The sequence below is a fragment of the Ochotona curzoniae genome, unplaced genomic scaffold (assembly GCF_017591425.1).
Source record: "Ochotona curzoniae isolate NIBS_2020 unplaced genomic scaffold, NIBS_Ocur_1.0 contig_46, whole genome shotgun sequence".
Lineage (NCBI taxonomy): Eukaryota > Metazoa > Chordata > Mammalia > Lagomorpha > Ochotonidae > Ochotona > Ochotona curzoniae.
The window spans coordinates 3,523,855-3,550,914 of NW_024466340.1; the positions used below are offsets into that span (position 1 = coordinate 3,523,855).

At 54.0% G+C, this 27,060-nt stretch overlaps 1 protein-coding gene across 1 annotated transcript in view; it reads left to right on the forward strand.

Moving 5' to 3' along the window:
• Nucleotides 1-22,630: 22,630 nt before the first annotated feature.
• RBM19 (RNA binding motif protein 19) overlaps nucleotides 22,631-27,060 on the forward strand; it is an 81,694-nt gene continuing 77,264 nt past the window's right edge. The window contains exons 1-3 of the mRNA XM_040986940.1: nucleotides 22,631-22,763; nucleotides 25,456-25,638; nucleotides 26,849-26,968. Of these exons, the coding sequence (XP_040842874.1) occupies nucleotides 22,728-22,763; nucleotides 25,456-25,638; nucleotides 26,849-26,968 (339 nt within the window). The 5' untranslated portion in view covers nucleotides 22,631-22,727. The remainder of the gene's footprint in view (nucleotides 22,764-25,455; nucleotides 25,639-26,848; nucleotides 26,969-27,060) is intronic.

The following is a 27,060-nucleotide window of genomic DNA, read 5'->3' on the forward strand; positions in this document are numbered from 1 at the left end:
CTGACTTCAGTAACTGGAGTGAAAAGGCAATGATGCTCTGAGTAGAGGACTTGCAGCTACAGCTTCCCCTTTAAGCCCAGGCTAGACGATTGAAGAGAGACTGGGGAGGATGCAAAGCCTACATGGCAACACCCCACCCAAATCACCTGCTGGACTCCAGCTGACATTACCTGGAGCCGGAGAACCACTCCGAGGAGTCCCGGGTGCCAGACCCACCGCACAGCGACTCCAGCCCACAATGACTGCTCCTTTCTACGTTTTTGAATGCTTTGTCATACATCGGCCATTTGATTTCCTCCCCCAGGAAGTAAGCTCAGTAATACAAGGGATTTCCTGTTTCGTCTGGGCATAGCATGGGTGCCAGCATCCAGGAATTGCTTAAGTCTTTCAATAGCTGGTTAAAGCCGTGCCTCGGGCATAGTGTCCTGTTCGTTGTTGTATCTCCAGTTTCTAGGCAACAAAACCACTTCCCGCTTGTTGTTGATTAGGGACTACTTGTGTACATTCTTTATCTGGAGTGACCAATTCCTGTGAAATAAGGAGAGATAGACAATGGTGATCTAAAGCAGGACCGGGAGACAAGGCGATGTGGGAATGTCCTCCACACTTAACCAGGCAGCCAATAGCTTACGTGGCCCATTTCCATGGTGATATACTTTCTCACTAACTTAGGGTTCAAATTCTCTGACAGATGAGGGGCTGCACACCCCCAGTCCTCCCCAACCCCACAACAGAAACGGACCCAATAGCTGCCTCATGGTCAGAGGAGACACGAGGGTGCTTTAAAAGAGTTAGGGGGACGTGCACTTGGGAGTTTATTTGGGCGTCAGAAAGCTTTAAAATTTGTGCAATTTTTCGTAACACACATCTCATACTTTTTGAAGACCTTTTTGCCGCCTGGTTTTCAATGTTTTTACACCGAAACCAATGTCCTCTCACTCCCTCTCCCAGCATCTTTTTCAACTGCATCTGTTCTCTCCACCTTTGTCTCTTGTCCTGGTTCCTACATGGGGGGGTGCTTCTCCAGATTCCCCACCGTCCCCAGCTGCTCCCACCCTCACTGGCTCTGGATCATCAGAGAGGAAGAACAATCTTCCTTACCCTTGTCTCCCATCTCCTGAGGCTGCTTCGGGCCATGGGCAGAGGACAGAGATGCCAGTCTCCTGTGGCACAGTGGCCTCCCCATATCTGTTCCCCAGCACCAGAGCACGCCTCGAGCCCCTCCCCACAGGGCCAGGCCTGACAAGCGTGTTCATTCGCACTTCTCCAAAGCAGTGTCCACTTTGGGAAGGGTGGCAGGGTCCAAGAGCAGTCACTTCCTTTGACAAATGCCAGTGCTGACAGCTGGACGCTGTTTTACAAACCCTGGCCCCCGCCGCTCTCCGGGCAGTGCTGGGTAGGGCAGGAAGGAGCTCAGAGGCAAGTCACTCACCAAGGACAAGGAGCCCTGAGAGGGCAACCACAGGGTGGGAAGCACACACACAGGAGGGGCCCTGAGCTCCAGGCCAAAACAACCTCACCTCCTTGCTGCCTCCTTGCCGTGTCCCATAAGTCCCTGCTGACCCTCACTTTCTTTACCTGTCAGAGATGGCATGGCTTCCTAATGCTGCTTAGTAAGGAACTATAAACAGCTTCCAACAGCACAGACTTCTTGGTTTCCACAGCTCAGGGAACAACAGCCTGCTTAGCACAATCCTCAGGAACAAAGTCTACAGTCAAGGCGTTGGCCAAGGGTCTCATCTGAAAACTCAACAGGGAAAGATGGTTGACAGGAAGTCCTAGCTCCTGGTTGGAGGTCACTGGATCTCTGGTCACACGGTCTCCCTGGTGTGGTAGCTTGACCCATCAAAGCCAGCACGAGAAAGCCTGCTAGCGAGTCTGACAGTGCTGGCCTCTGTGATGGGATTCCAGGATTCTCATCCTCTTTGCTATTAGTTAGAAGCAAGCCTCACACCCTGCTCACAGTCAGTGGTAGGGTGGGAGGGCTTCCAAGGTCATGAGCACCTTGAGAAAATCCCCGCTGATCCATCTTAGAGCACGCTTGCTGCATTCACTTCACTCGCAGGTGACACAGAGGGACTGATAGTGCAGGGCTTTCTGTTCAGTATTCAATGCTCTAGTGAGAGACAGGGTCACCTTTCAAAGAAGTCCTTTCATTAAACTCACCTCAAACGTGTGCAGAGGAGGCAGCGACATCAACACAGGGAAGCAAAGCCCTCTGGGCCAAGCAGACCATCACCACCTGCACCCCTGCTCTGGGAGCAGGCAGCCTCGCGCTGGACACAGAGCTTTGGCTCACCAGCAGCCCTGCTAGGGAGGGAGTGGAGTGTAAGTCTCCTGGCTCTCTTATCCCACCCCTTGCAGCCCGCTTGGGACCCCTCCTCAACAGCAGAGCTCCCCTGGAGGTACCCCAGGGGTCAGCATTTGCAAAGAGGCTGCATGACAGATCTGGGACCAAATGGCATTCCCTGTAGTCATTCATGCCAGGCAGTTTCAAAAATGCATTTCCTGTTTCCAAGCACCTATTTGGTTCTAAGTCCAGAGAGGAGTGCAGCACAGTCAGTGATCTGCAGCAGAGATGAGCAGGTCTTTCCCCACCACCTGTTGCTGCCAATCGTTTTGCTGCAAAGTGGCCTTGCTCATTCACCGACAGTATCTGTGGCTGCAGCTCACTCCAAGGCAGAGCTGAGCAGCTGCAAGGGAGACCTAGAGCTCATCATCTAACCCTTCACAGGTAAACCCTGCCAGACTCTAGCCAAGTGGAAAAAAACATGGAGGGTTTATAAAATAAATGTAAGCTTTCTAGCGAGGAGTAAGGGGAAATCCTGCATCGTCTTGTTTGTGAAGAAAGGCCAACAATGGACAGCACCCATGGTCCTATTTGACCAGACAAGGTATGACTCCCCCACTCCAAGTGACATTTCTAGGAACAACACAAGCATGTTCCAGATGTCCCTTTGCAAAGGCAAACAGGAGCCATCACACAGCTAAGCCACGTGCAATACCGATCCCTGATCTTTTTGGCATGTACATGTACGATTTTGAGTGTCCAGTGATAGCAACAGAAGACCCCATAAATTTGCTTCTCAATTTTCTTCTTGACTGTTTATCCCAAAAGTCATTCCAAAACTTCCTTTAGCGATTTCCTTGCCTTGAAAACTTTTGAACAGCTACAAAGTCATTCCAGCTTTGTTCAATCAACAAAGAGCCAGACATCTTTTTATGATGAATACCGAGGTAGGTGCTGGTGCTATTGGGAGATGACAATCGTGGGTTCCTCTGTTTGGTTCTTCATCTCTGAGGTGGCTACCACTCACCGCCTACACCCTCCCTTCAGTCCCGTTCCTTTCATTGCTGTGTTTTGAAGCGGATAATAGAGGATGGCCGGGTGGATCAGAGCTTCTGAGGCCAGGTCTGCCGGCTTTCTGACTCCGGCACGTGCTGCCTGCTCACTCATTCACTCACTTAGCAGGTGTGTAGCCCAAGACTAGCCACCTGGCCCCAGAGGCTTGGACTCTTCATCTTCATGGGAAAGTAACTATCTCCACTCCACCTGTTCCAGGAGGCAGTGGTGCAGCTGGGAGACCACGGTGCAATTCCACTCACAATTCCGCTAGAGTGGTCCAATTCAGGGAGAGGAAGCCGAATGCGGGCAGCCAGGGGAGCAGTTTGTCCGGCAAGATGAAACGATTGCTGGAGTTGAATGGGGGCAACACACGCTCATACCCACACCAGGTGTGCTAAACTGGATACTCACAGGGTTCCAAAAGAACACAGCCCGAGCGCCGCCATGGAGAGGGGAGGGAGGACCTTCTTGTGACTGCCCAGCTTTGCTGCCACCCACAGCGGACCCCAGGCTGCTGAGCCCTTTGCTCCTAGCAGCTGGCTCCTGACTGCGCCAGCCCCAGCTCATCCATCACTCAGTCCTGCTCCCATCCATCTTCCAGGGCAGGCCCGGTACCGCACTCATCCATCAGCCAAGCTGACACCACGTACCTCTCTCTCTCTCTCTCTCTCTCTCTCTCTCTCTCTCTCTCTCTCTCTCGCCCCGCTCACCTCCCCCCCCCCCACACACACACACCAGGTCATCTGAACCACCTGTTGCTCCTCCTACTTCCCTTTGCTCACCTCCTTTTGTGATCTTCACAGCTTTGCATCCTATTCATCCTCCAGTGAGAGGCAGCAAAGAGAAACAGCAGGTGCCACCACCACGGCAGAGGTGAGATCACCTATTTGGGACGGGGCCCCCCTGCCTCTGCGCCCTGCCACTCTGGGATGGGAAGACAGCACTCCTTGTACACGGAATCACTGAGGAGACCTGTCAAACTGCAGAGCCTGGTTTAAACGGCCTGCAGAAGCCTGGGATCCTGCTGTTTCAGCAGCTCCCAGGTGATGCTTAGGCTGATGGTCCAGGCCACAGTCTGAGAAGCCACAGCCAAGATCCCACGCTTCCCTCTGACGCTTGGCCTCAAGGAGGACTTTGGGGAACTGAGATATTGGGGATCCTGCTCAAAAATTTGGGCTCCTTAGAATGATTGGAGACCAACATGATGAGACTCTTTAGTCAGCATGGTCACTACCTGTCTTAGAGAGAGGTAGGTGTTTCCGTGAAATTCAAGGACGGACTTCTTGCAAAAGTAGTTAGTAAGGGGAAAGAACAATGCTCCACTCTAATAGAGACTCAAATAATGTAAATCCCTATCTCCCCATTCAGAGCGCCTCATTTGTGAGGAACTTACAACTTAGCCTTTTACTATTATTGTATGTTAACAATTCTACACAATTCCAAGTTCTGACTTGTCAGCATTTATGTATTAAAAATCGAGATCAACTTTCTCTCCCTGTGTCAAACAAAAACAGCTTGGTAACTTCAGGGCTGACTTCAGGAGACTGGTCCCTACAAGACGAGGCCAAGCAGCTTACCCATCAAGACTTCCCCCCACCGTGCCAAAGCTGCTGTCGTAAGCCCCATGTCCACTTGGGGTACCCAATCCCTGGGATGTGCGTGCACCCTGGGAAGCATCAGGAGATGGCTGAAGTACTTGGGTCCCTGCCACCCATATGGGAGATGAAGAATGAGTTCTTGGGCCCAGTGTGGTAGCCTAGCAGCTAACATCCTCACCTTGAACACGTCGGGATCCTATATGGGTGCCGGTTCTAATCCCGGCAGCTCCACTTCCCATCCAGCTCCCTGCTTGTGGCCTGGGAAAGTGGCTGAGGACGTCCCAAAGCCTTGGGACCCTGCACCCATGTGGGAGACCTGGAAGAGCTCCTGGCTCCTGGCTTTGGATTGGCACAGCACCAGCTGTTGCAGTCACTTGGGGAGTGAATCAATCATCGGACAGAAGATGTTCCTCTCTGGATATCTGACTTTCCGATAAAAATAACTTTTTCTTAAAAAGACTGAGTTCTTGGTCTCTGAGATCTGGCCTGGATTTGGGCCAGAACTGGAGAATGGGAGCCTGTGCTCTCTCATAAAAATAGAAAATCCTGCCCAATGATAGTCCATCCCCTGCCTATTCACTCTAAAAAAGCATCTGGCCCGAGCCTTGAGCCCTATACATATTAAGTGCTTCTTTCCCACCTTGAGAAACCTGTGATGGCCAACGAAAGGCAATCTAAGCCACAAAAGCAAAGTCACTGCTTCCTGCCAGTGTCTGCAGTGACCTACGGAGCCTACAGGTGTGCCACAGACAGCTGGCCTTCCATGTCTGCACACGACACACCTGCCGATTCAACCACACGCACAGGCCTGTTTTAGGGGTGGACCTACTTTAGGGGTCTCCAGGCACAGAGCTTCCTGCTTTGTGAAACACTGTAGTATAATCACAATATCATAACGGTTCTCTTTAAAACATGTAAGAATCTCTTCTGACACGCTGCTACGAAGAAGCCTCAAGAATAAAAACAGAGGGAAAAAAAATCACAGACCAAGCTTCCTGGTGCTCGATAAGCCCTGCTTCTCCTCCATTGTCCATCATTTTCTCCCCCCTCCCCTCCACTCGGGCTCTACAGAAACAAGCAACCCCCCCCCCGGGCTGTTGGAAGACAAGTGTGGTGTTACAACTTTTGAAATGCAATCTGGTAAAATATACTTGAACCCCAACACGCAGGGCCCTTGGCCACTTCCACAGCTCCAACTCAGCGCAGTCAGTGCAAATGAAGTGGCTACCCAGGGAGCCTCTGGAGCACACGGCATGATTTAAGGCACCAAGGCCATGGATGCTACCTGCTTGTCCACCGCAGGGAAATGGCTAAGCCACGGCGACACATCCAGGATGTGGGACCTTGTGCAACTTCTAGGAACAGACCCGTGGATTTCAACTTGGACGTCCAGGATGAGTTAGTGGACATAGACATCTCAGAGTAATATAGCACAATCCAGCATTTGCAGAAGGAGGTATGTGTACTGGAGTCTGAAGAATGATTGGGTAGCTCAGAGTGATGGTGTGTGATAATTCTCTGGGCTACTTACTTTTCTTTAAAGACATACGTTGCATTCAAAGTTACCAGCTCAGTATATGACTAAACCCTGAGGAGGGGCAGCCCTGACCGCAGCCCCCTCCTCTCTATACCTCACTCTCTTCTCCCAGTAGGTGGGCATCATGCATGGCAGGGCAGAGACCCCTCTGTGTCGCCCTGCGAGAGGCGCCCTGGGGCCAGTTTTCCTGGCATGTCTCATAGTTGACATGGGCCCTGCTGCCCAGCCCACCAGCTCTCCACAGGCCTGCTGCCCCCACCCTGACCCCTGCTCTCTGAGAGGTTGAAAGGCCACAGAGAGATAACCCAGCTCCAAGGCTTGCCCTGGGCGAGATGGACGTGAAAGAACTCCGTGGACCCTCTCGAGGGTCTCTCAGCTGCCGCGATAACCGTCCCTGGGAACTGAGTATTGTTGAGTGCTGGGTCCTGCACTGAAGCCTGGAAATGCGGGACCAGGCTCTGGCCCCAGGACCCCCAGTCTGGTTCCTACTATCTCCAGGCCATAATGTGCATCTGTGAAATGGATGCTCTCTCCCAGGAACATGGAAGATGAACAAAGATCATACATATACATGCATGTAGCTTATCTCCACATACATGTGCATGTGTGTGGCTGCACATTCTCTTATCCTGTGTAAGAGGAGGACTCCAACATGGCAGAAAAGAACAGAATTAAAGTATAAATGTGGAACACACACTGGAATCGGTTTTTCATAATACACATTTTCCATGTAACTTGAGGTCCCGTCATCTACCTTCTTACAGATACGTATCTCCTTATATTCTTTATTTTGGCACAGGAATGCTAGCACATAATTCCCATTCTCATGTACGCTAGAATGGAGTTAATACCTATTACTCACTTGCCATTTTTGGTCATTCATCTTTAGCAGAGGAGATAAGCTCCCTGGTGGTGAGCTTCGGACTGGACCTGGCTGGAGAGCCCAGCTCCAAGGATGATCATGGCAGCTGTCCAGGGAGGCTGGGACAGTGGCGCCCCTGCAGAGCTGGTAGCCTGTGGGAGGTGGCCATGAGAATTCAGGGCCAACTGGATGAAATTACCCCACAGGCTGCTCCATTCCACAGTGCCAGGAAGAACGGGCAGAGTACCATGTCGTTTTGCTACACTGACAGAAGGGGCACTAACTAATCAAATTCTAGATCATCCCGAGGGACGGGGCAGCCCCACTGGATCCCGCTGGCCCTAAGGACCACCTTGGTGATGACATCAGGGGAGTGTGTTGAGGCTGATGTGTGGAGTCGGGGAGCAACCTGTAGGCATTTTTTTTAAATGCTGTTCTGATCTCTGTGGCTTAGCTTAATTTATCCCCTGCCCTTTCTTGCAAAAGGGGATCAGACCTTGACCTTACAGTAAAAGGTAATCAAAGTAACAAACTATTCCTGATTTAAAAGTTGAAATTCAGGGCTAGTATTGTAGTGCATCAGGTTAAGCCACTGCTTACAGTACTGGCATCCTACATGAGCACTGGATCAAGTCCCACCTGTGCTGCTTCCTGTTAGCACACCTGGGGAAGCAGCGGAAGATGTGCCAAGAGCTTGGGCTCCTGCCACCCACATGAGAGACCCGGATGGAGTTCCAGGCTGTGACAGACAGTTGGGGAGTGAATCAGCAAATGAAGATTCCTTTTCTCCCTCTTTTTCTCTCTGTAGCTCTGCCTTTCAAATCTTTTTAAATAAAACTATTGGCTTGTCCTTGCGTGCAATCTTTTCATCTCCCCCATGGTCCCAAGAGCTGGGCACTAGCTCCAACTCCATCTTCGGGATGAGAGAGGGCAGGAGCGGAACTGATAACCTGAGGAGGAGCTGTCGGGTTTGGCATTTTCCAGGCGTGGTGCTGAGTTCCTTGCTCGGTTGCCATGCAGATGAATTAGTAGGGGTGAATGACCGCTCTCTCCGATGCTCAGAAGGGAGAGTAGAGGTGTGAAGAAGCTGACTCACTCCAATAAGGTTTCGGGGAAAACAGGTGACAGAGCTGGACTCACACCAGAGTTCCTCTGAAGTGCACTCTGCATGGGCCAACAGTTGTTCCTCCTGGAAGAGTGTGGAGGACCCCTGGTGGCAGAACCTGCTATCTCACTCACCATCAATTCAGACCGCAGGGACAAGGCCATGTGGAAGAAAAGGGGAGCTGCAGGCTGAAGCGACAGGTCCTTCGTCCCCACAGACCAAGAACAGGAGCCCTTGGAGAACGCACCTTGGTCATTTAAGTTCAGTGTTGGGAAAATGGCCCAAGACAGACACAGACATGCAAGCCCAGAGGTGGACTGAGTTGGTCCTCTTACCCCGTGGAGCCCGCAGGCCTTTCAGACACTTTGAAAGATGTGGAGTGATCAGTGGTGCTGGAGAAACTGGGCTGCAAACAGTCATGGATGGTCCACGCTGAAAAGATCTGCCTGGCTTACATTCTGGGCCATGAACCCGGGTCATGGTGCAGGTTGGATGTGGGTGGTGAGGCCATTTGAATGGAACTGCCAGCATTCTTTGTGTTTCCCAAATGGGGTGAACCTGTGTGCTTTGCGCATTGTCCTGTAAGTGAGACACCAGATTCTTTTTATCGCACTGTTGTGGGAAAGCAGCCCCACCTTTTGGAGCTTTGAGCATGTGAGGCATAGACGAAGCTCTTCTGGGGCTCATTTCAGTCCCTTACCTCCTAGGGCTGAAGAACAGGGGAGCTGGCTTTACCCATTTGCAGGTGGGCAAGGCCCTGGGCAGACATGCTTCCTGATGCGCATTCATAAACTGAGGCTGAAATCCTTAAAAGCTGAGCCCGGCAGGGTAGCCCAGTGGCTAAAGTCCAGCCGGCTTCTCGGGGTATCCCAGTCTGGGTCTCAGCCGCGTCTGCTGATGTGAGCCAAGGTTGTTCTCTGGGCTGTGCTTTGCTCAGCCAAGACAGCTATTACTGGAAGAGGTTGGCTTCCCAGGCTGCCCTCTCAGATGTGCAGTTCTGCCACACGTCCCCCTTTGGGGCAGGAGGCAGTCCTCCCTTGCTCCTGCCCCATGGCAGAGGCCAGCACCCTGTCATTCCAAAGTTCCAGGGCCCAGCTCAGAGCTCTGTGCAAACGGTCATCCTGGACACTTATCCTTGAAGGTGCTGCACTTTGCCCAGAAGGTTCCTTTACATATAGTATTCAAAAGAGGATTTAGTATCAGTAGCAAGGTGGGAGAGAATGACAACAAACAGGCATATGGCCCAGATCCAGAGACCTGTAGGTGACTGAGTGACACATTTGGGAAGGCAAAACCTTCCCCTAAACGTTGAGAACAGAAAACCAAAAGGCCACGGGGTTTCCTAAAGCCCCTGGCCAAGAGGGGACAAAAGAAGTTCATCGTTAAGTTTGTGCATACCCAAGCAGGCCGAAAACTGATGCGTTTTCTCTGGCCATAAGGTGGCTTTTATGGGCTCTTGGAGCAAGAGTAGAATAGGGTTTTTGAAAAATGATCTGGTGATCCCAAGAAAACTCCAAGTTTTGACCAGAGCAGGAGGTGGTGTTGCCTGCCCTGGGCAGGAACCACCCAGAAAAGTCTAGCCAGTTCTGGCCAGGGCTGGCTGAGCCCAGGGCAGGGGAGGTCAGGCTCACGGAGATGCCAGTGGACCACCCCGGGCAGGGCTGTCCCACTGGCCTCACAGTGGCTCATTCTCTCCACCCCAGCCTGGCGCCAGGCACAGGAGTAAAGGTGGAGGCCTGTATATCTTGGCAGGGCCGGGGCTGGGGAAGACTTGGGAAAGATCATCTTACGAGAAGGGTGTTTGTGTCCCCCGAGGCCTCTGGGGCAGCAAAGCCAGGATGGAGTCCAAGAGGCCTGGAGCCATTGGGAGCGGACTGAGAACACAAAACCTTCGTGATCTAAATGGATCTGTCAGTCCTTACAGAGAGAAGTCACGGGGCAGAAAGATGGCAGGGCTGCTGCTGCTGTCTCTCCATGGTGTCTCTTACAGGGTGCTGGTCCCAAGCATGAGGCCTTTGTGCTCACAACCTCAACATCTCCCCAAGACTCCACTTCCCAAGGCCATCGCTTCAGGGGTCTCGCTTTCCTCCCGCTAGTTCCCGGGCTGCGCGCACACACTCAGACCATGGCCAGGCACTCTGCACATCCTCCTGTGGGTGCTACCTGCGCCTGTGTGAACAGGACCCTGGCTTCCTTCCCATCCTCCTCTGGGACTGCTCCCACTCATGGTCACAGCGCTCAGCCACACTGTCCTCCATTCTCCTCTTCCCAGGAGTCAGGTCCTTCCCACAGCTGGCGCTGTGCACCCACCTGCCCGTCTTCCTAGAACGCCCACTGCTCTTCTGTCTAACTCCTTGGGTTTCAGGCAGGGCTTCTCAACCTACAACACTGCGGGTGGGTGGGGACATCTGGGAGGGGCCACGCCTGGAGGACTACAGCAGCATCTTGTGAGCAAAGGCCAGAGACTCGCTCACCATCCTACAATGTCCGGAATAGCCTCCCACCAAGCAGAAACTTGCAGCCCGAGACCTGAGCTGTGCCACGAGGCAATAGCCCTGGTCACCTGATCTGACAGCCACAGAGGGGAGCTTCACCTCTCATTCTCTTTCTGTTTAAGATGTTTTATTTTTTTTTTTTTATTGGAAAGGCATGTTTACAGAGAGAAGGAGAAACAAAGAGGAAGATCTTCCATCCAATGATTCACTCCCTCAAGTAGCCACAATAGCCAGAGTTGAGTCAATCCAAAGCCAGGAGCCAGGAGCTTCTTTCAGGTCTCCCAAGGCTTTGGACCATCCTCTACTGACTTTCCCAGGCCACAAGCAGGGAGCTGGATGGGAAGCAGGGCCATTGGGACACGAATCAGGGCCTATATGGGATCCTCGTGCATGCAAGGCAAGGATTTTAGCCACTAGGCTACCGTACCAGACCCCCACTTCTCATTCTTCTAGAACAATGCCTCCTCCTTTCACACCACTCACAGCATGGTTTGGACTTGGGCCCGGTGGACAGCCCAGGCTATCCGAGAAGACACTTGGGATGTTCAGAAGATATCAAGCCTCCTGCAGAAGCAAGAACTGACATGAGGCATCTCGGGTGAATAATTTACTAAGAACGTGCAGCAGGTGAAACCGGCAGTGGGTGCATTGGAGTAAAAGAAAAAGCCTTAGCCCCGTGAGAGCCCAGCCAAGCCCAGGCGTGCCGGAGAGCTTGTCCTGCCTCACTTCCAGCAACGCAGTGGGGGTTTCGCACTCCCATACCAGTCAGAGACCAGCGAAGGGTCCCCTTGGTGTGTGTACAGTCCACTTGCAAGCAGAGAGCAGCTCTCCCAAGAGTGAGCCCCCGGTGACGGCTTCTGCGTCCTGTCCCTGTGTACCTTCCTCCCCGGGACCAGCACATGGGACAAGCTGCGAGCTCCCACGTGGCCTCAGACGGCATGTGTTGCTACGCACGCCTTGCCAGCAGTTTGGGTCATGCTTGCCCCTCACATCTCACCCCACCCCTCCAGCCTGTGATTTGTGTTGCCACAGAAGGTGCTTATATAAAGAACATCTGTATATCAAATCCACCTGATCGGTCCCAAAACATTTCCTCATTCTCCCGCGGAAGTCCTCCGGCCCTTAGAGGCGCTAACCACCTCCAAGGCCAGCCACAGGTTGGGGGATGCCTGCGGGCTTCTGGAAGCAGTTTTCAAAATTCTGTGTGAATAGGAGACTGGCAGAGGAAGGCTTGCTGCACTGGGCCATGACCTCAGACAAATCCCCAGATAGGACTTTCTCTCGTTGGACCGTTGGTTCACTTGCTGGCGCTGTTTGAACGAAGCACCAAGGACCACGCGGCTTATGCAACACGCAGGCTATCGGTCACCTTTCTGTAAAACACAAGGCGGAAGTCATGCTGGACAGGGTTGAGAGCCCTGTGCCCCTCCTCCTGCCTCTCGCGGTTTTCTGGTGACCCTTGGTGCCTCTGGGTTTTTCTGGACATCATCTCAGTCTCTACGTTAGACATGACTGGGTGCTGTTCCAACTGTGTCCAGATTATAACTTCCTGGGGCCAGCGTGACATTCAACAGCTTAATCCTCCACCTGCAGCGTCAGCATCCCATACCGGCACCAGTTCTAATCCCGGCTGCTCCACTTCTGATCCAGCTCCCTGTTATGGCATGGGAAAAGGGTGAAGTCCTTGGGACTCTGCACCCTCCCAGGAGACCCAGAAGAATCTCCTGCCATTGTAGGCATTGGGAAGTGAATCGGCAAACAGAAGCTCGCTCGATCACTCTCCTTCACTCTCTCTCTATCTGCCATTCAAATAAAATAAATCCTTCAAAAAAGTATCCCCTCTCTAGGGACACCAGCAGTTGGATTTAAGGTTCATTCCAGTATGCTGTAAAGTTAGGATTGACGAATCACAATGGTAATGACCCAGTTTCCAAGGAAGGTCACATTGGGAAGGACCAGGGCTCAGGATGCCAACACAAAATTGTTGAAGAAAACAGGCAAAACTTCAGCCCACCCTGGGGGAGGGAGGGAGACAGGCAGGTTTTAAAGTCAGGCCAGCTGGTAGATGCCACGGGCGGTCAAAGCAGAAGCATGGGCATACTGCTCACCAGGGCTGGGGGCAGGATGGTGGAGGCTGCAGGTGACCTAAACCAGGCCCACCGTCCATGAACTACAAGACACCATCGTCCCAGACCACGGGGCCTCGGCCCATTGGAGTCCTATTTTCTGTGCACTCAAGTCTCCCTTTGCCCCACCAGGGAAGGCTGGCCTCCCAAGCAGACACCTGGGAGACACACATCCCAGGCCTCCTGCACCTGCAGAACTTGTACCAGCCACTGGGGGACAGTGGCCAAGTCCCTCCTGCCCAGGTCCTTTGCTCCCCAACATCACTTCCCAAGTCACCCACCCACAAGCAAACTCCCGTCACCTAGGGCTTGTCCTTCCCATCCAGGCTGTCCCAAGAACCCTGCAGGACCTTGGGGAAAACCAACAGTCCTGAAACAGCAAGTGCTGGCAGGAACTCAGCCAGGGCCTGAGGTTCTGAGGCTCCACCCACCAGGGGGCAACCTTGAGAAAGGGACGCTCGCCTGGCCTCTGTTTTCTCATCTGTAAAATGGGCATCATAAACCGTTCCATGGCGAGGTCTATAGGAAGTCAATGCTTGGTGTCTGCCTTGCCTGGCTCAGGGTGGGTGTCCTGGGTGTGATGGGCAGAATGGAGTCAGCAGTGGGGAATATTCTCTGGCTCCCTGGGAGATCTGCCCTGCCTATTACCGCTGCATTTACACGCCAGCCTGTTGGTGAAAAGAGAAGTTGTTCTTGGCTCATGCAAACGTCGCTGTAATGGGCAAGGCTCCTTCAAAGGTCGCAGCCCTGCAACGCCGTGTGTGCGCGCGCGCATGCGCGTCGTTCCCAATTTACAGAAAATACTACTGAGGCACAGTCAAGGGCACAGAAGCAGAGGCGCGCTTCCATGTCCCCCTTTCCACCAGCTCCCTGGGGTTTGCTGGATTGCTCCAGCTACCACCACCCCTTTCCACCTTATCCCCACCCCCTGCCCTGTCCTGCCCTTCCCCCACCCTCGCAGTGCGGCAGCCTGGGTCCTGGCCAGCTCTTCAGCTGTCACAGCGTTCCTGTCTTTGATCACCAGTCAGCCCAGATGTTGGGCTGATCAAAGGCAGCTGTTGCCGGGACCCTCCCCAGAGCACAGGGCTAGGGATGCACGTAGGAGCCGGGCAGGGAGAATGCTGGCAGAGCACGTGATGGGCGGGCGAGCTGCGGAGGGAGGGGTTAGCCGCTGGCTCTCCCGGAGGCTGAGCTGGTGCCCTGCCGGGAGGGAAGAGCTATTCTCCGGAGGAGCAATGCTGCACCTGCACCCCTCTTCCCTGCTTCCCTCCGGCTGGTCCCTCCGCCTCTCAAAAGGTGGTTCTGGGGAACCACTAAGAAAAGGGAGTCAGGAGGCCCGCGTGAAACCACGTGTGAGGTTGAAACAGGTTTTAAAACTCCAGAGGAGCCCGCACTGGAATACTGCCCGTGGCCAGGACAGAGCCCATCTTCTCCTTGGTCGCCGCCGCCCACAGAGGGGGGAATCCCCAGCACCTGCGGCGCGGCATCCACTACTGAGCAAATTCTAGTGCAGGATTCTTGCGGTTAGCGTGGACTCTTGGAAATACAGAATGTAAGCAAAATATAAAATGCTTTATATTCTGGGATACCAATCTTTTAAAGATTTGTTTTCATTGCAAAGACAGAGTTATAGAGAAAGGGAGATCTTCCATCCACTGGTTCACTCCCCAAATGACTGCAGTGACCAGAGTTGAGCCAATCTGAAACCAGGAGCCCAGAGCCTCTTCCAGGTATCCCACACAGGTGCAGAGTCCCAAGGTTTGGGGTCGTCCTCTGCTGCTTTTCCAGGTCATAAGCAGGGAGCTGGATGAGAAGTAAAGGAGTTAGGACATGAACCAGTGTCCATAAGGGTTCCTGGCACTTGGAGGTGGAGGACTAGCCAATTGAGTCAGTTGGACACCTGACTCGAATTGGTGTCCAGGCTACCAGTTTTCTAAGACATTCCTTACCAACAAAAATAGATATGCAGCCGGATGGCTGGCTGGAGCAATGATAGAATTCCATAAGGACAGAAAGCTGAGGTCAGCCAACTCTCCCAAGCAGCCAAGGGCACCTGCGAGTGGACTGAGATGTCCTCCCTTGGGCAAGTTTGCATTTCCCAGGGACAAAAGTAAAACCCATGCTGAAGGGCTGGTGTTTCCTCCCTGAGAAATGCTAGGGCCGCTAACCACACACACCTGAACTTGAACTTCCCTGTGTGATCTGAGTCATTGCAGGCACCATTTCTCTTCTTAAGGCATACTTATTTACTTGAAAGACAAAGTTGCAGAGGACAAGAGAGATGGATCTTCCAGCCGCTGGTTCACTCCCCAAGTGACCACCAAGGCCAGGGGTCGGACCAGGCTGAAGTCAGAAGCTCAGAACTCCAACTGGGTCTCCCACGTGGGTGGCGGTGGCCCAAGTCCTTAGGCGCATTAGCAGGGGAGCTGGTCTGCAAGTGAAGCGATGGAGACTTGAATCATTGCTCCCATGGGCAGTTGATCCTGTGGTACCACGTGCTGGCTGGAATTAGAAGTGGAGCTGAGCCCGAAACCCGGGAACTCCCGGTTGAGATGCAGCATCCCCGTTGGCATCGTGGCTGCTATGCCAAGCACCTGTCACCACACTCGGGCCAAAGCCAGGGCGGTCTTCACGGCTGAGAATGACACCACATGGTCGGAGCGCCAACTGATTGCCAGGAAGTGCAGGCTGTGTTCCAGAGAGCCGCCACACACGGACGGTTGTACAGATGCGGTTAGGAAATCCCATCTGCTTCTCTTTTCCTGGTCAAGGCCCAAGTATGCCAGCAACCATCACCCTGGCAACAGAGGGGGCACAGAGAAGCGTCACTCATAAATGCCCTAACTGTTCTTCTCTCAGCAGCTGTTTCGTTCCCCAAGTCTCCCATTTCCCAAGGCAACTGAGGCCGGCATCTGACCGAGCTCCTGTCCCGCACTGGGGCGCCGGTCTCCAGTGCCTGACTCTTTATGCCCATGCAGGCAGGAGTGGCAGAGCAGGTGGCTCCAGTAACTGGGTCCCTGCCCCCCCCCCCATGGGAGACCTAGGTTAAATTCTGCACTCCCAGCTGTTTGGGGGCATCTGAGGACTGAACCAGTGAGGCAGGGAACAGTGTTTCTCACTCCTCCCTCTCCCCAGCCCCCAAATAATTTTTCTAAAGCAAAGTCGCTGGTAGAGTCAACAGTTTTCAATTCAAAAATAACATTCTCAGGCAAACAACGGACTTCCCACGGTCCTGGGACTCCCATAGGACCAAGGAGCCCTCTCTTGGCATCTTAGCTACTCATCCAATCCTACAGCCCTCTTGTCCTCCCCACACCAGATCTCAGGGACCCCCGTCCCTGTCTGTCCTTCCCCCCATAGAGCATGAGCCACTGAAGTACAAGAACCACTACCTTAATCCCTGTTCAGGTGCTGGGTGCTAAGTCGAGATGACTCTGCACAATCCACAAAGTGCATCAGTACCACTGCCCGCCTGTGGGTTGGCCTCAGCGTGACTGCCTGCTAAGTACTTGGCAGGGTTAACGTGCTGACTGGCTGGCCAGTGGCTCTGCGTTATTCCTAGATGGGGATGGATGGCATGGGCCAGGAGGCCAGAAGGGAATGCTATCCCAGGATGGAAGGAACGACCCAGGTTAGTTAGTTCCCCCCACGAGCTGGAGTCTCCCCAGCCCTTCACCTACGTGCCAGAAGCCATCGATCATGGGGACCCCAGGGCCAGTTGGCTTCGGCACGCCGTGTCCTCACAATGTTTCTCTTCACTGCATTGTAACACCCGTTTGTTTAGAGCTCGCAGCAAATACATCTTGGGGAGGGCTTTGATCTCTGGCAGCTGTGTACGTGTGAGTGAGGCAAAGTCCAGGGGACAGAGAGAGCCAGGAAAGGAGGCAGACTGGCCTGGTCTCTCTCATGCCCTCTGGCCTTGGCACTCTGCCCGCACCCACCCCACTCCACTCCCCCGCACCCCCACCCACACACAGACAGACACAACCTAGTATGCTGGCCTGGGAGACAGAAGCAAGAGCCAAAGTGGAAGCTCCAATCTTAGCGGGTGCTGGGTTCAAATCCCATCTCTGCCACTTTCCAACTCTGCGGTCTCAGGCCAGGCACTGGACCACTCTGGCGTCACCTTCGTCATCTGTGAAACAGGCCCTGGGGCAGGCGGGGGCACAGCAGCACAGCAAGTTAAGTGGCCACTCCGTATACTGCCCTCCATAGAGAGCACTGGCTCGAGTCCCGACTGTTCCACGTCCTTCCAGCTCCCCATGCCACGGCCGCAAGCACCAGACAACGGCCCAGGCGTCTGGCCCTCCATCACTCCTGTGAGAGAAGTGGATGGAGTTCTGAGTTCCTGGCTTTGGCCTGGCCCAGGCCCAATTGTCTCTCCCTCTCTGTCACTCTGCCTTTTCAAGTAAATGCATTTTTTTTTTCCTAAACATAAAAGGTGTAATGATAGTTCTTGAAGCCGGTCGTCTGCATATAAGTAAATGACACCAGTCACCCAAGCAGCCTGGGAGTTCTACATGTGTGAACGAGGAACCAACTCAGCTCTGCCTGTGAGAGAGGCAGATAACACTGGCATTCAAATGACATTGTAATTTGTAAAGCGCAGGTCACACTAGGTGTTGTGATTAAAATGTCACTGGGCAAATTGCAATGTGCAGGTTACGTTGTAACACTGTGACATGCATGGGACAACAGAATTGACACTGGAAACATGATGATGTCACATTGTGATCACAATGTCAGAGTGTAGGTTGCATTGTTGCAGCGCCCCCGGAGATGTGATGATGGTTCCATCCATGCAGCCGGCGCCTGAGCTCCTGCTGAATGAAGGTCTTCCTGCTTTTTACCCGTTACACTGCTGAGTGCGTGAAGCAACTGATTGTGATGTCAAATTAAAATGTTATTTCAAAAAAAAACCAAAAAGAGAAAGAAAGGAGGGTAGAATGGAGGGGAAGGGAATAGCATTGCATTCCTAGAAGTATATTTACAAAGCACGTGGAATCTGTCAAACAAATTAACGAAGTGAACAAACCAGTTGCCCCCTGGTGCCCCTACTGTCTAGCCAAAGGGCCAAAGTGAGTTACTTCTTTCTGAGCCTCGAGCTTCTTATCTATAAAATGGGAATCGTGGGGGCATCTTCCTCCTGGGAGTGTCCACCCAGAGGTTAACCCAGGCAGTACTTGGCACATGGAGCACACCCCAAAACCTCGCCCTTGCCCGCACCCTGGCCAGCACCGTCCTGGCACTGTGATCCCAACCATCGCCCCTGCATTTTCCAAGCAGCTTTTCATCCCGAAAGTGTAATGGAGACACGGAAGAAGCCCGGCCACCTGCAGGGGCGGTGGGCTTCACCATGACCGTGTCCCAGGAAGGCAGCCATGCTTTTATCCCTGCCCCTTTGCTTCAGCATCGGAAGCAGGAACTGGAGGTGATCTTCCCTGGCACCCACACATGGGGAGACTCTGCCACACACCACTCCCTCCCCACTGGCATTTCTCCCTGGACAGCTATGCCAGCCTCCTCTGTGGTCTCCTACAAAAAAAAAACTCAGGCTAAATGAGTTCCTTCAGACACCCTCCAGAAACAGAATTCCTGGGGGAAGGTTTCCTCACAGGATTTTCAAAGGAAGATTCCAAGAAAGCCACCGTTTGGTCTCTTCTTCTGCTCTTGCTGAATCATGTTTTATTTTTAATTATTTAGCCAATGGCAAGCCTAGTCACTACATTGAGTCTTATTTCAGCTGCATCCTTCCACCCTGCAACCTGCTGAAGATGCCCTCCGGTCCTGACCACTAGGGGTCACTGCAGGCATTTTCTGGATACGTGCAGAGATGCTGTTCAGTATCCTACAATGCCCAAATCAGGCCCACTGTGGCCAATTGCCCAGCCCAGCACACACTGGTCCCAACCCCAACGCCATGCCCAGCAGCCAGGTCTGCCCACCCTGGGGCTCCCCCACGGCTCACCAGTACTGGGACACTGCAGAAAGAGAAGAAGGCAGCAGCTTTTCCAGAGCAGGCACCTTCATTGTCTGCCCGGCACCGGCTCTGGGGTCCTTGGGAACTCCATTGTCCAGGGTCCCTGCAGGCCCCATGCGGCCAGTGGTGGACTCGCTTCTGCTCACACACGAGTGTGCATGAAACACAGACTCACAGCCTCCGTGATGAGAGGCGTGCACAGGGACGCCTTCCTTCACAATGAGCGTTTCCAGGGTGTCGAGAGCCTCTTGCACCAGCGAAGACTTCCAAGTTCGTTTTCCCACGAACGCTTCCAACCTGCTTCCTCCCCCCGCAGCCTGGGGTTCCCCTGGTCTGGATGAAGGGACAAGTGAGTTGCTGCCCGTCTCCAACACCCCCAGGAGAGTGTCCCCAGGGCATTGAAGCTACAGCTTAAGCACCTTGACAGTGAGGATGAGCTGCTCACATCTGAGGCTTACCAGCACGGAGGACACACCTCCAGGGACTCTGTTCCCCAACTGGCACCTTGTGCTTGGGGTGCACCAGCAGGGGGAGAGCCAGGTAGGCCCCCCAAAACAACCAGAGTCGGCCACCAGCTTTGTCTCTCACTGTCCTTGTGACCTCGCTCCCTCTCCCTGCTTCGTTTCTTGCAGCCACTGCCCACAAGTGACCACACACCCAAAGCTATTTTTTCAAGACTTTGTTTTTTTATTATTATTATTGGAAAGAAGACATTACAGAAAGAAAAGGACCAGTCTCCCATCTACTGGTTCACCCCCTGAAGGGGCCCAGTGGCCAGAGCTGGGCCAAGCTGAAGCCAAGAGCTTCCTCCGGATACTTCCCGTGGACGCAGGGCTTTCCCAGATCATTCAGCAGGGCGCTATAGCAGAAGTGGAGCAGCCAGGACTCAGGCCGGCAGTGTAGTTATCTTCAGAAGATTAACCCGCTATGCCACAGCACCAGCACCCCACCTGGTGGCTGTAAGTCAAGCCAGCATTTCAGATCCTCATGCTCTCCTACATGGCTGTTCCTGTGTTTGGTTCCCAGCTCTGGTTCCTACTTATGGGGCAGAGGGCACCCCATGCAGTGCTGACTCATGGGATTGGGTTTCTGCCCACCTCCAGGAGAGACCTCAGCTGAGTTCCCAGCTGGTGAGCGCGTCAAGGAGGCATTTGGGCAGCGAACCAGCAGCTGCACACTGTCTTTCTCCAAGAAAGTCAAGAAAAGGGCCCAAGTTCATTTCCTTGCCTTCCAGAAGACAGAATCCCAATTGGGCGTTTCTCTGGGCTGCAGCTGAGTACCCCGTCCCCCTTGCAGCCCCTCCATGCTCGGTTTCCCCCCTAGCTGCGGCCTCACTTACCTGCCTCTGGCTGAAGTCTTTTATCTGCCTAGATCTTACAGTTGCTGAGCTGTGTCGAGCAGGGGACCTGACAGGCCAGAGTCTGCGACGACTAGCAGTCCAGGAGCTCGCACCTCTGCAGGTTCAGCCACACTAAAACCGGCAGTCAATTCTGCCATCTGTGGTCCTCTGGCGCCCCTTGCTGGTGAACCCTCAGAACTGCACCTAGTTTTTCTAAAGTTAGAAACCCAGTAAGAAACGCCAAGACAGGGGCTGAGCCCTTGCACAAGCGCCTTGAGGTTAATGTCTAAAATCAGCCGAGAGGTATTGGCCACGGCTTGAGTGGCTCCACACAAGGATTTTCATGTGGTCTGTAGTGCGGCCGTGTTCGTGGTGGGCCGTTGAAGCGATGCAGTCGTGGGGAGCGGAGCCTGGGAAGGGACTGATGTTACTCTGGGGAGAGTGGGTGATTATGAATGGGGAGACTGGGCCCTGGGCAGTGGGGAGGACAAGAGATTGGACAGGAGGCAGAACCATGGGTTCCAGAAAGAAATCCATCTGTGACGTGAGGGCTGCGTGCTGTGAAGAGCTCTTTCAAAAGCCCAAGGATTTGGGGGGGGCCACCCTCTGCTGCTTTTTCAAGCCATTAACAAAGGGCAGGATCAAAAGAAGAACAGCCAGGACACAAACTGGTGCCTATTTTTTTTTAAGATTTATTTATTTATTATTGCAAAGTCAGATATACAGAGAGGGGGGAGAGACAGAGAGGAAGATCTTCTGTCCGATGATTCACTCACCAAGTAGCCTCAATGGTGAGAGCTCAACCAATCCGAAGCCAGGAGCCTCTTCCAGGTTTCCTACACTGGTACAAGGTCCCAAGGCTTTGGGCCGTCCTCGACTGCTTTCCCAGGCCAGAAGCAGGGAGCTAGATGGGAAGCAGGGCTGCCAGGATTTGAACCCACCCTTATATGGGATCCTGACATGTTCAAGGTGAGGACTTTAGCTGCTAGGCTACCACACTGGGCCCTCCTCTACTTCTGATTCAGCTCTCTGCTAATGGTCTAGGAAAGCAGCAGAGGATGGCCCAAGGCCTTGGGTCCTCGCACCGTGAACCAAGCCTGCCAAGGCCCCATCACCAGCTGGAAGAGCAGCGGACACCCTGCGTTTTCTGTGGGACCAGCTTGTGCACATGGGCGGGAGGCATTCTTGTTCCCTGGAACATGAAGCAGCTGATTTATGGAGAGAACCAAGACTCCAGAATCTTCCATAAACCTCTGGAACACACCACCCCCCTCCCCCAGCTCTCCCTCCTCCCCTAGCCCCAGCCCACCACCAGGAGTTAGACCAGCTCCAAGAGTCCAGATGCGACACCTCACAGCCCAGGCACCCACTTGCAGGCCCCATCGCTGCGGCCAAATGCAACCTGCTTCGTGCGTTGTTCCGGTGGGACCCAGGTGCCCCTGATCCGATGTGCCGCGAGAGAAAGGGAAAGCAGGAAGACGAATAATAAAGTTACCACGTGGGCTGCTTAGGAGCCACGCGGGGCTCCCAGTCCTGCCGGGCCTGCCGCCCGGCACATGTGGCTGCCACATTTCCTGGGCTGGCGTCAGGAGGCACAGATTGGTTCCCTTTGAATGCCTTCCCCACACTTCCCGGTTAGTGAATTTCTCTCCGGAAGGCTGCATTGAGTTGTATGTTTTAATAAAGGCAGTGCATGAAAATAATAAAAGTATATGAAGTCAGGACTGGTGGGGTAACCCCCAGGTGCCCTCCTATTAAAGAGCAAAAACTCGGTGCTGCCGCAAAAAGCCATCAACTCACAGAATTGGGCCATCGTTACGTCTTCAGCCAAGTTTTAAAATATGCTGAGAGGGGTGACCCCATTAAGATCCCAGGACAGGCCAACCCCCAGACAGCACAGCACCTGCCAAGGGCTGCTGGGGAGGAAGAATATGGAGAGTAGGGCTGACGGGTCCAGGCAGCTCCTTTTAGGATAAATGAAAATGAGTCAGCGTTGCTGGTGGTGATGGTTGCATGGCTCTATAATTAAACTTTAAATCTCTCCTCGCAGGAGGTGGTGCACACAATAATTTAAAAAAAAAAAATCCGCGAGAAGCAGCGCCCCCTGCCGACGTCCAGGCCATATAGCCGTCTCCCGCTGAGGCCCAAGAGCCTGCGCCTGCGCAGAAGGCCAACGCTCAGGCCCGCCCTTGGCCACTCCCACATCCGGGTGGGCGGGCCTGGGCCACGTGACTCGCTTCCTGCTTGCCCAAGATGGCGGCGCCCAGAGAGGCAGCGTGAAAGTTGGTGGTGGCAGAGGCGGTGCGGTCGTGCTGGAATTCGGGGAGGCACCGTGCATCATGTCGCGACTGATTGTGAAGAATCTCCCGAATGGGGTGAGTGCTGGAGTCCGGGCTTTGGGAATGTGACCGGGCGACCAGCCGGGTAGCTGGGCCTGTAGGGAGGAAATGGAGCGGTTTTCGCTGTGGGAAACGCAAGAGGGACGCGAGCCTGGGCTTGTGCCCATTCCGGCTTCAGAGATGGCTGAGGGGCCCCTGACTCCCAACCCCGGATGGGCTCACGCCTGTGGCCGACCTGACTGACGGTCTGCCGCTCCGGAGTCTCGGGCTGTCCTATGGGATGTGCTCATCCTGAGCGCTTGGCGTCCCGGCTGCCCGCTGAGGTGGCTTTAAAACTTAAAACTTGTATGCAATAGGGACCCCGGCGTATGGTAGGAATTTAGTGGAAGCCTGCCGGATGAACGAGTCCGTAATCAGGGGGAGCGCACGTGGAGTGGCTGGATGCCTTGCGGGGGACTTGGGGTGCAGAGTCGCCCCCGTTCCACCACCGGGACGACCCCTGAGCCCACCCACACCCACGTTACCAAGGATGATTTGGGCTGGTGTTGGAATGCCTAACAGACCCGACTGTCTGGGAACTCTGGCTAGAAGGGGAATGAAATGGCATTTATTTTTTATTGTGTGTGTGTTTTTAAAGTTTCCGTTTTTCTTTTTGACGGGTGGGCAGGACCTGGGATATGTAATTTTAAGATTCAGACAGGTACAGGAGTGGCTACAATGGGAAGTAAAATCTTGTTGCATCCTACCCATCTCATCAGGAGTAGCCAACATCGTGTGGTTTATTTTGGCGGCAGGCTCTTGAATGTTATTGAACATATTGCAGACGATGTGTTGTCAGCTCCTGTTCTTGGTCCCCGAGGATGGGTAGCAGGGAAGAGTGCTGAGGCCCCACCTTGGTGAAAGAGGCAGATCTCCAGTCCCCCACGACGTGGGCGTGTGCTGCTTTTTTCCATCACTACTTAAGCCGTATACGTAACGAATAGCAATCATTGATCCATCCCTTCAGCAACCTTAGTAGCGTCTTACTGGGGAGGGATTCTGCCATGGCTACCATTCCTTGCCCTCCCGACTTCTGTGTTTCTCTGCTCATTACTGGTTTAGTCTGGTGGAGGATACAGTTAGAGAAAGTGGAACAATGTTGCTACCACTTGCACGGTGAGCTCTGTGCCAGGTGTGGGTTCCCTTTTCTAAGCATAAGGTAACATTGAATCCTCACCACAGTCTGGCAAGGCGGGTTTCATTACTTTGCCCTTTGTACAGGTGAAGAAAACCAAGGTACAGCAGGGGGCAGTGAGTGGCCTGGAGGTCCCACGCAGTGGGAACTGACCTGAGTGATGGGGTTGGAGATCCTGCTTTGGCCTTCCTCACTGCAGGGCCACCATTCACCATCAGTGCATGGGCACTTGTGTTGCCAATGTTGCAGGTGGCGGCGGGGTGGACCCCGTCTTGTTATTATGTAAGTTGCGGGGATTATAAAGGCACTGGGTAAAACGTTGCAGGTGGAGGTAGGACAGATGCCAGCTACTTATGCAAGGTGCAAGGATTGAAGGGCCACTGGTGGCGGTGCTGTGGGAGCCTCAGGAATCTGGGCAGGCTTCCTGGGCAGGAGGATGAGGAGGCATCAGCCAGGGCCTTTCTGGAAGGGCTTTGTCCGGAGGGAACTAGAGCAAGTGCAGAGGGATGCCACAGTGGGTGCACCAAGGTGGGAATTCCCTCTTAGGTTTCCCGGGTGAGTCCCAACCCAGATTTTCTGAGCCGTGGGCAGCTGCTTCATAGAAGACAGCGGCTTCTTGCCTCCTCAGGCTTGGCGGGTTGTTTGTGAGGGTTCTGAGTTCTCCCTCACCTGACAGCCATGGATACAAATCCCCCTGTGTCTGCTTGGAAGCCCCCTACGCTGTGAGGCTGCTGGAGGCCAGGAGCCAGTCCCCTAGGGTGGAAGGCGGTGCTAACCGAGCTGTCATAGACTCAATGTGTGACCTGAAGACGTTGCCATGGAGCCAGTGGCATAAATAATACAATCACTTTTTGGTGGGGTTGGAGGTCAGAAATTCTAGTATCAGGACGTGGGTGGGCAGCCCTGATGGAGGTTCCGGGTGTGTGTGTGTGTGTGTGTGTGTGTGTGTGTGTGTGTGTGTGTGTAGCAGGGGGTGGGAGCTACCCCTCCTCACCTTCCCGCCCCCTCCCACCCCTACCCCCGACTCATCCCTCGCCCTTCAGCTTCTGCTCCTGTGGTCACATGCCTTGCTCCAGCTCCCCTGCTAGCATCTTAGAAGGACGCTCTAGCATCATTGGGTTCAAGGAGGATGCTCTCCCTGCCCGAGGATCCTCAGTCACATGACAGTCCCTTTGGCTGTCCAGCACATCCAGATTCCAGGGCTTAGGAAGTGGGCGGGATTGGGGATGCCCCCTTGTCCTCTGTGGCACATTTAGGAAACGTGTGTATGATTTGTTGTGTCCTTGTAGTCGTACGCTTGTTATGTAAATGTTTGCAGATGTCTGCCCAGTCCTGTTGTCCTCTCCTTCTCCTGGACCCTCTTCCCCCAGGGTAGGGGAGCCTCAATTGATGCCTCCATGAAGTGGGTGTGGTACTTGCTCAAGGCCCCCCGACTAGAAAGTGTTGAAGTCAGGGCTGGGACCTGGGCTGACCCAACAGAGCACTCTGCCCCCTGGAGGAGCCTGTGGTCCAGGGATCCCACCGGCCCCCCCCCTCGCACTGTGCCCGCTGTAGATGAAGGAGGAGCGATTCCGGCAGCTGTTCTCTGCCTTCGGCACGCTGACCGACTGCAGCCTCAAGTTCACCAAGGAGGGCAAGTTCCGCAAGTTCGGCTTCATTGGCTTCAGGTCTGAGGAGGAGGCCCAGAAGGCCCTGAGCCACTTCCACAGGAGCTTCGTCGACACGTCCCGGATCACGGTGAGTGCGGGGCGCTCATGCCAGCTGACCTTAGAGGGTGATGCTGCCTCTGACCTCCCGTGCCGCATTCGCCTCCCAAGTCTGTCCTCCTTTAGGCTGTGACATCTTTGGGCTGCTCTCTGGTTCCGGCGTCAGACTCGCCCCCAAAGCTTATTAAAAAGCTTGGCCTGAGTCTGCTGGTCCTGAGACCACACTCTGAGAACCACACACGTGTGTGTCGTGCATTCCCTCGCCCCTTCAGCAGGCACGCCCGCACGAGCTCCCCTTGTTGCTGGGAGTTCAGAGGAATGCATTAGCCAGGCCTTGGTGCCCATGGAGCCAGACGCCTAAGCATGGAAGATGAAGAGGGGGATGGGCTGGTTGTGTTCTCTGTCCTCGGTGCTGTGATGGGGGCAATGACCAGGACAGTAGAACAGAGGGGCCCCTGTCCTGGTCAGGAAGAAGCCAGGAAAACTTCCTGGAGAAAGGTCTCGCTGGGCTCACTGGCCTGCGTTTAGTGTCCCGATGAAAGTTTGCTGAGAACAGACAGATGGTGGGCAAGCATATGGCAGTTAGACACAGTCACACACATATCCTTGGGGTGCGCGTCTGTGTGCGTGCCATGCATGGGGTACGAAAGGCTAATCATTTCCCATCCAGAAGACAGAATATTTGTTTTGTTTTTTGCGTTCGTTATCCTTTTCTTGTATTGTTTGAACATGCATCCGTACAGAAGAGGTGTAAGCGCATGGCAGCCACCTCCCTTCTGGGCTGTGGTTGGCTGGCCTGCCTCAGGCGAAGCCCACCTGGGAGGCACAGGAGTGAGGCAGGCTGGTAGCTCGCCTGGAATTGTCCTGCAAAACTGGCCAGGTGGACACTCACAGCTTCCATTCAGCTTTGCCGCACACACCCTCCAACTGGACACTCAGCCCATGTCTTCTTGTGCCAGCCCCGCCGTCACTCGGGGGGGAGCAGGGGTGGATGAACTTGGGTTCCAGAGTTTGGAGACTCTGTAGGGGCCAAGATACACGATGTGGCCTGGGGAATTCCTCAGTCAGTGGTAACCGTAATAATGACTTTGGGAAGAAAGCCATGGCTGGGGAGAATTAGCAGCTTGCCCTCCATTCACCCAGCAAGTCAGTGCCAGCCGCCTCTTTCCAAAACCCAGGCTCCCAGGGCTTGTAGGATAGCACCTTGGAAGCGATGACAAGCACATCTCTTTGCCATGCAGGTGGAATTCTGCAAGTCCTTCGGGGACCCGACAAAGCCCCGAGCCTGGAGCAAACACGCCCAGAAACCACAACAAGCCAAGCCGCCTGCCCAGGCCCCAGCTCCCCCCGAAACTAAGAGAGTGCGTTGGTGGTCCCCCGGCCCAAGCCCCGAAGTCCACAGGGCGGCTCCTCTGGGAGGTGGGCGGATCCGCCTTTCTTGCCTTTCATCCAC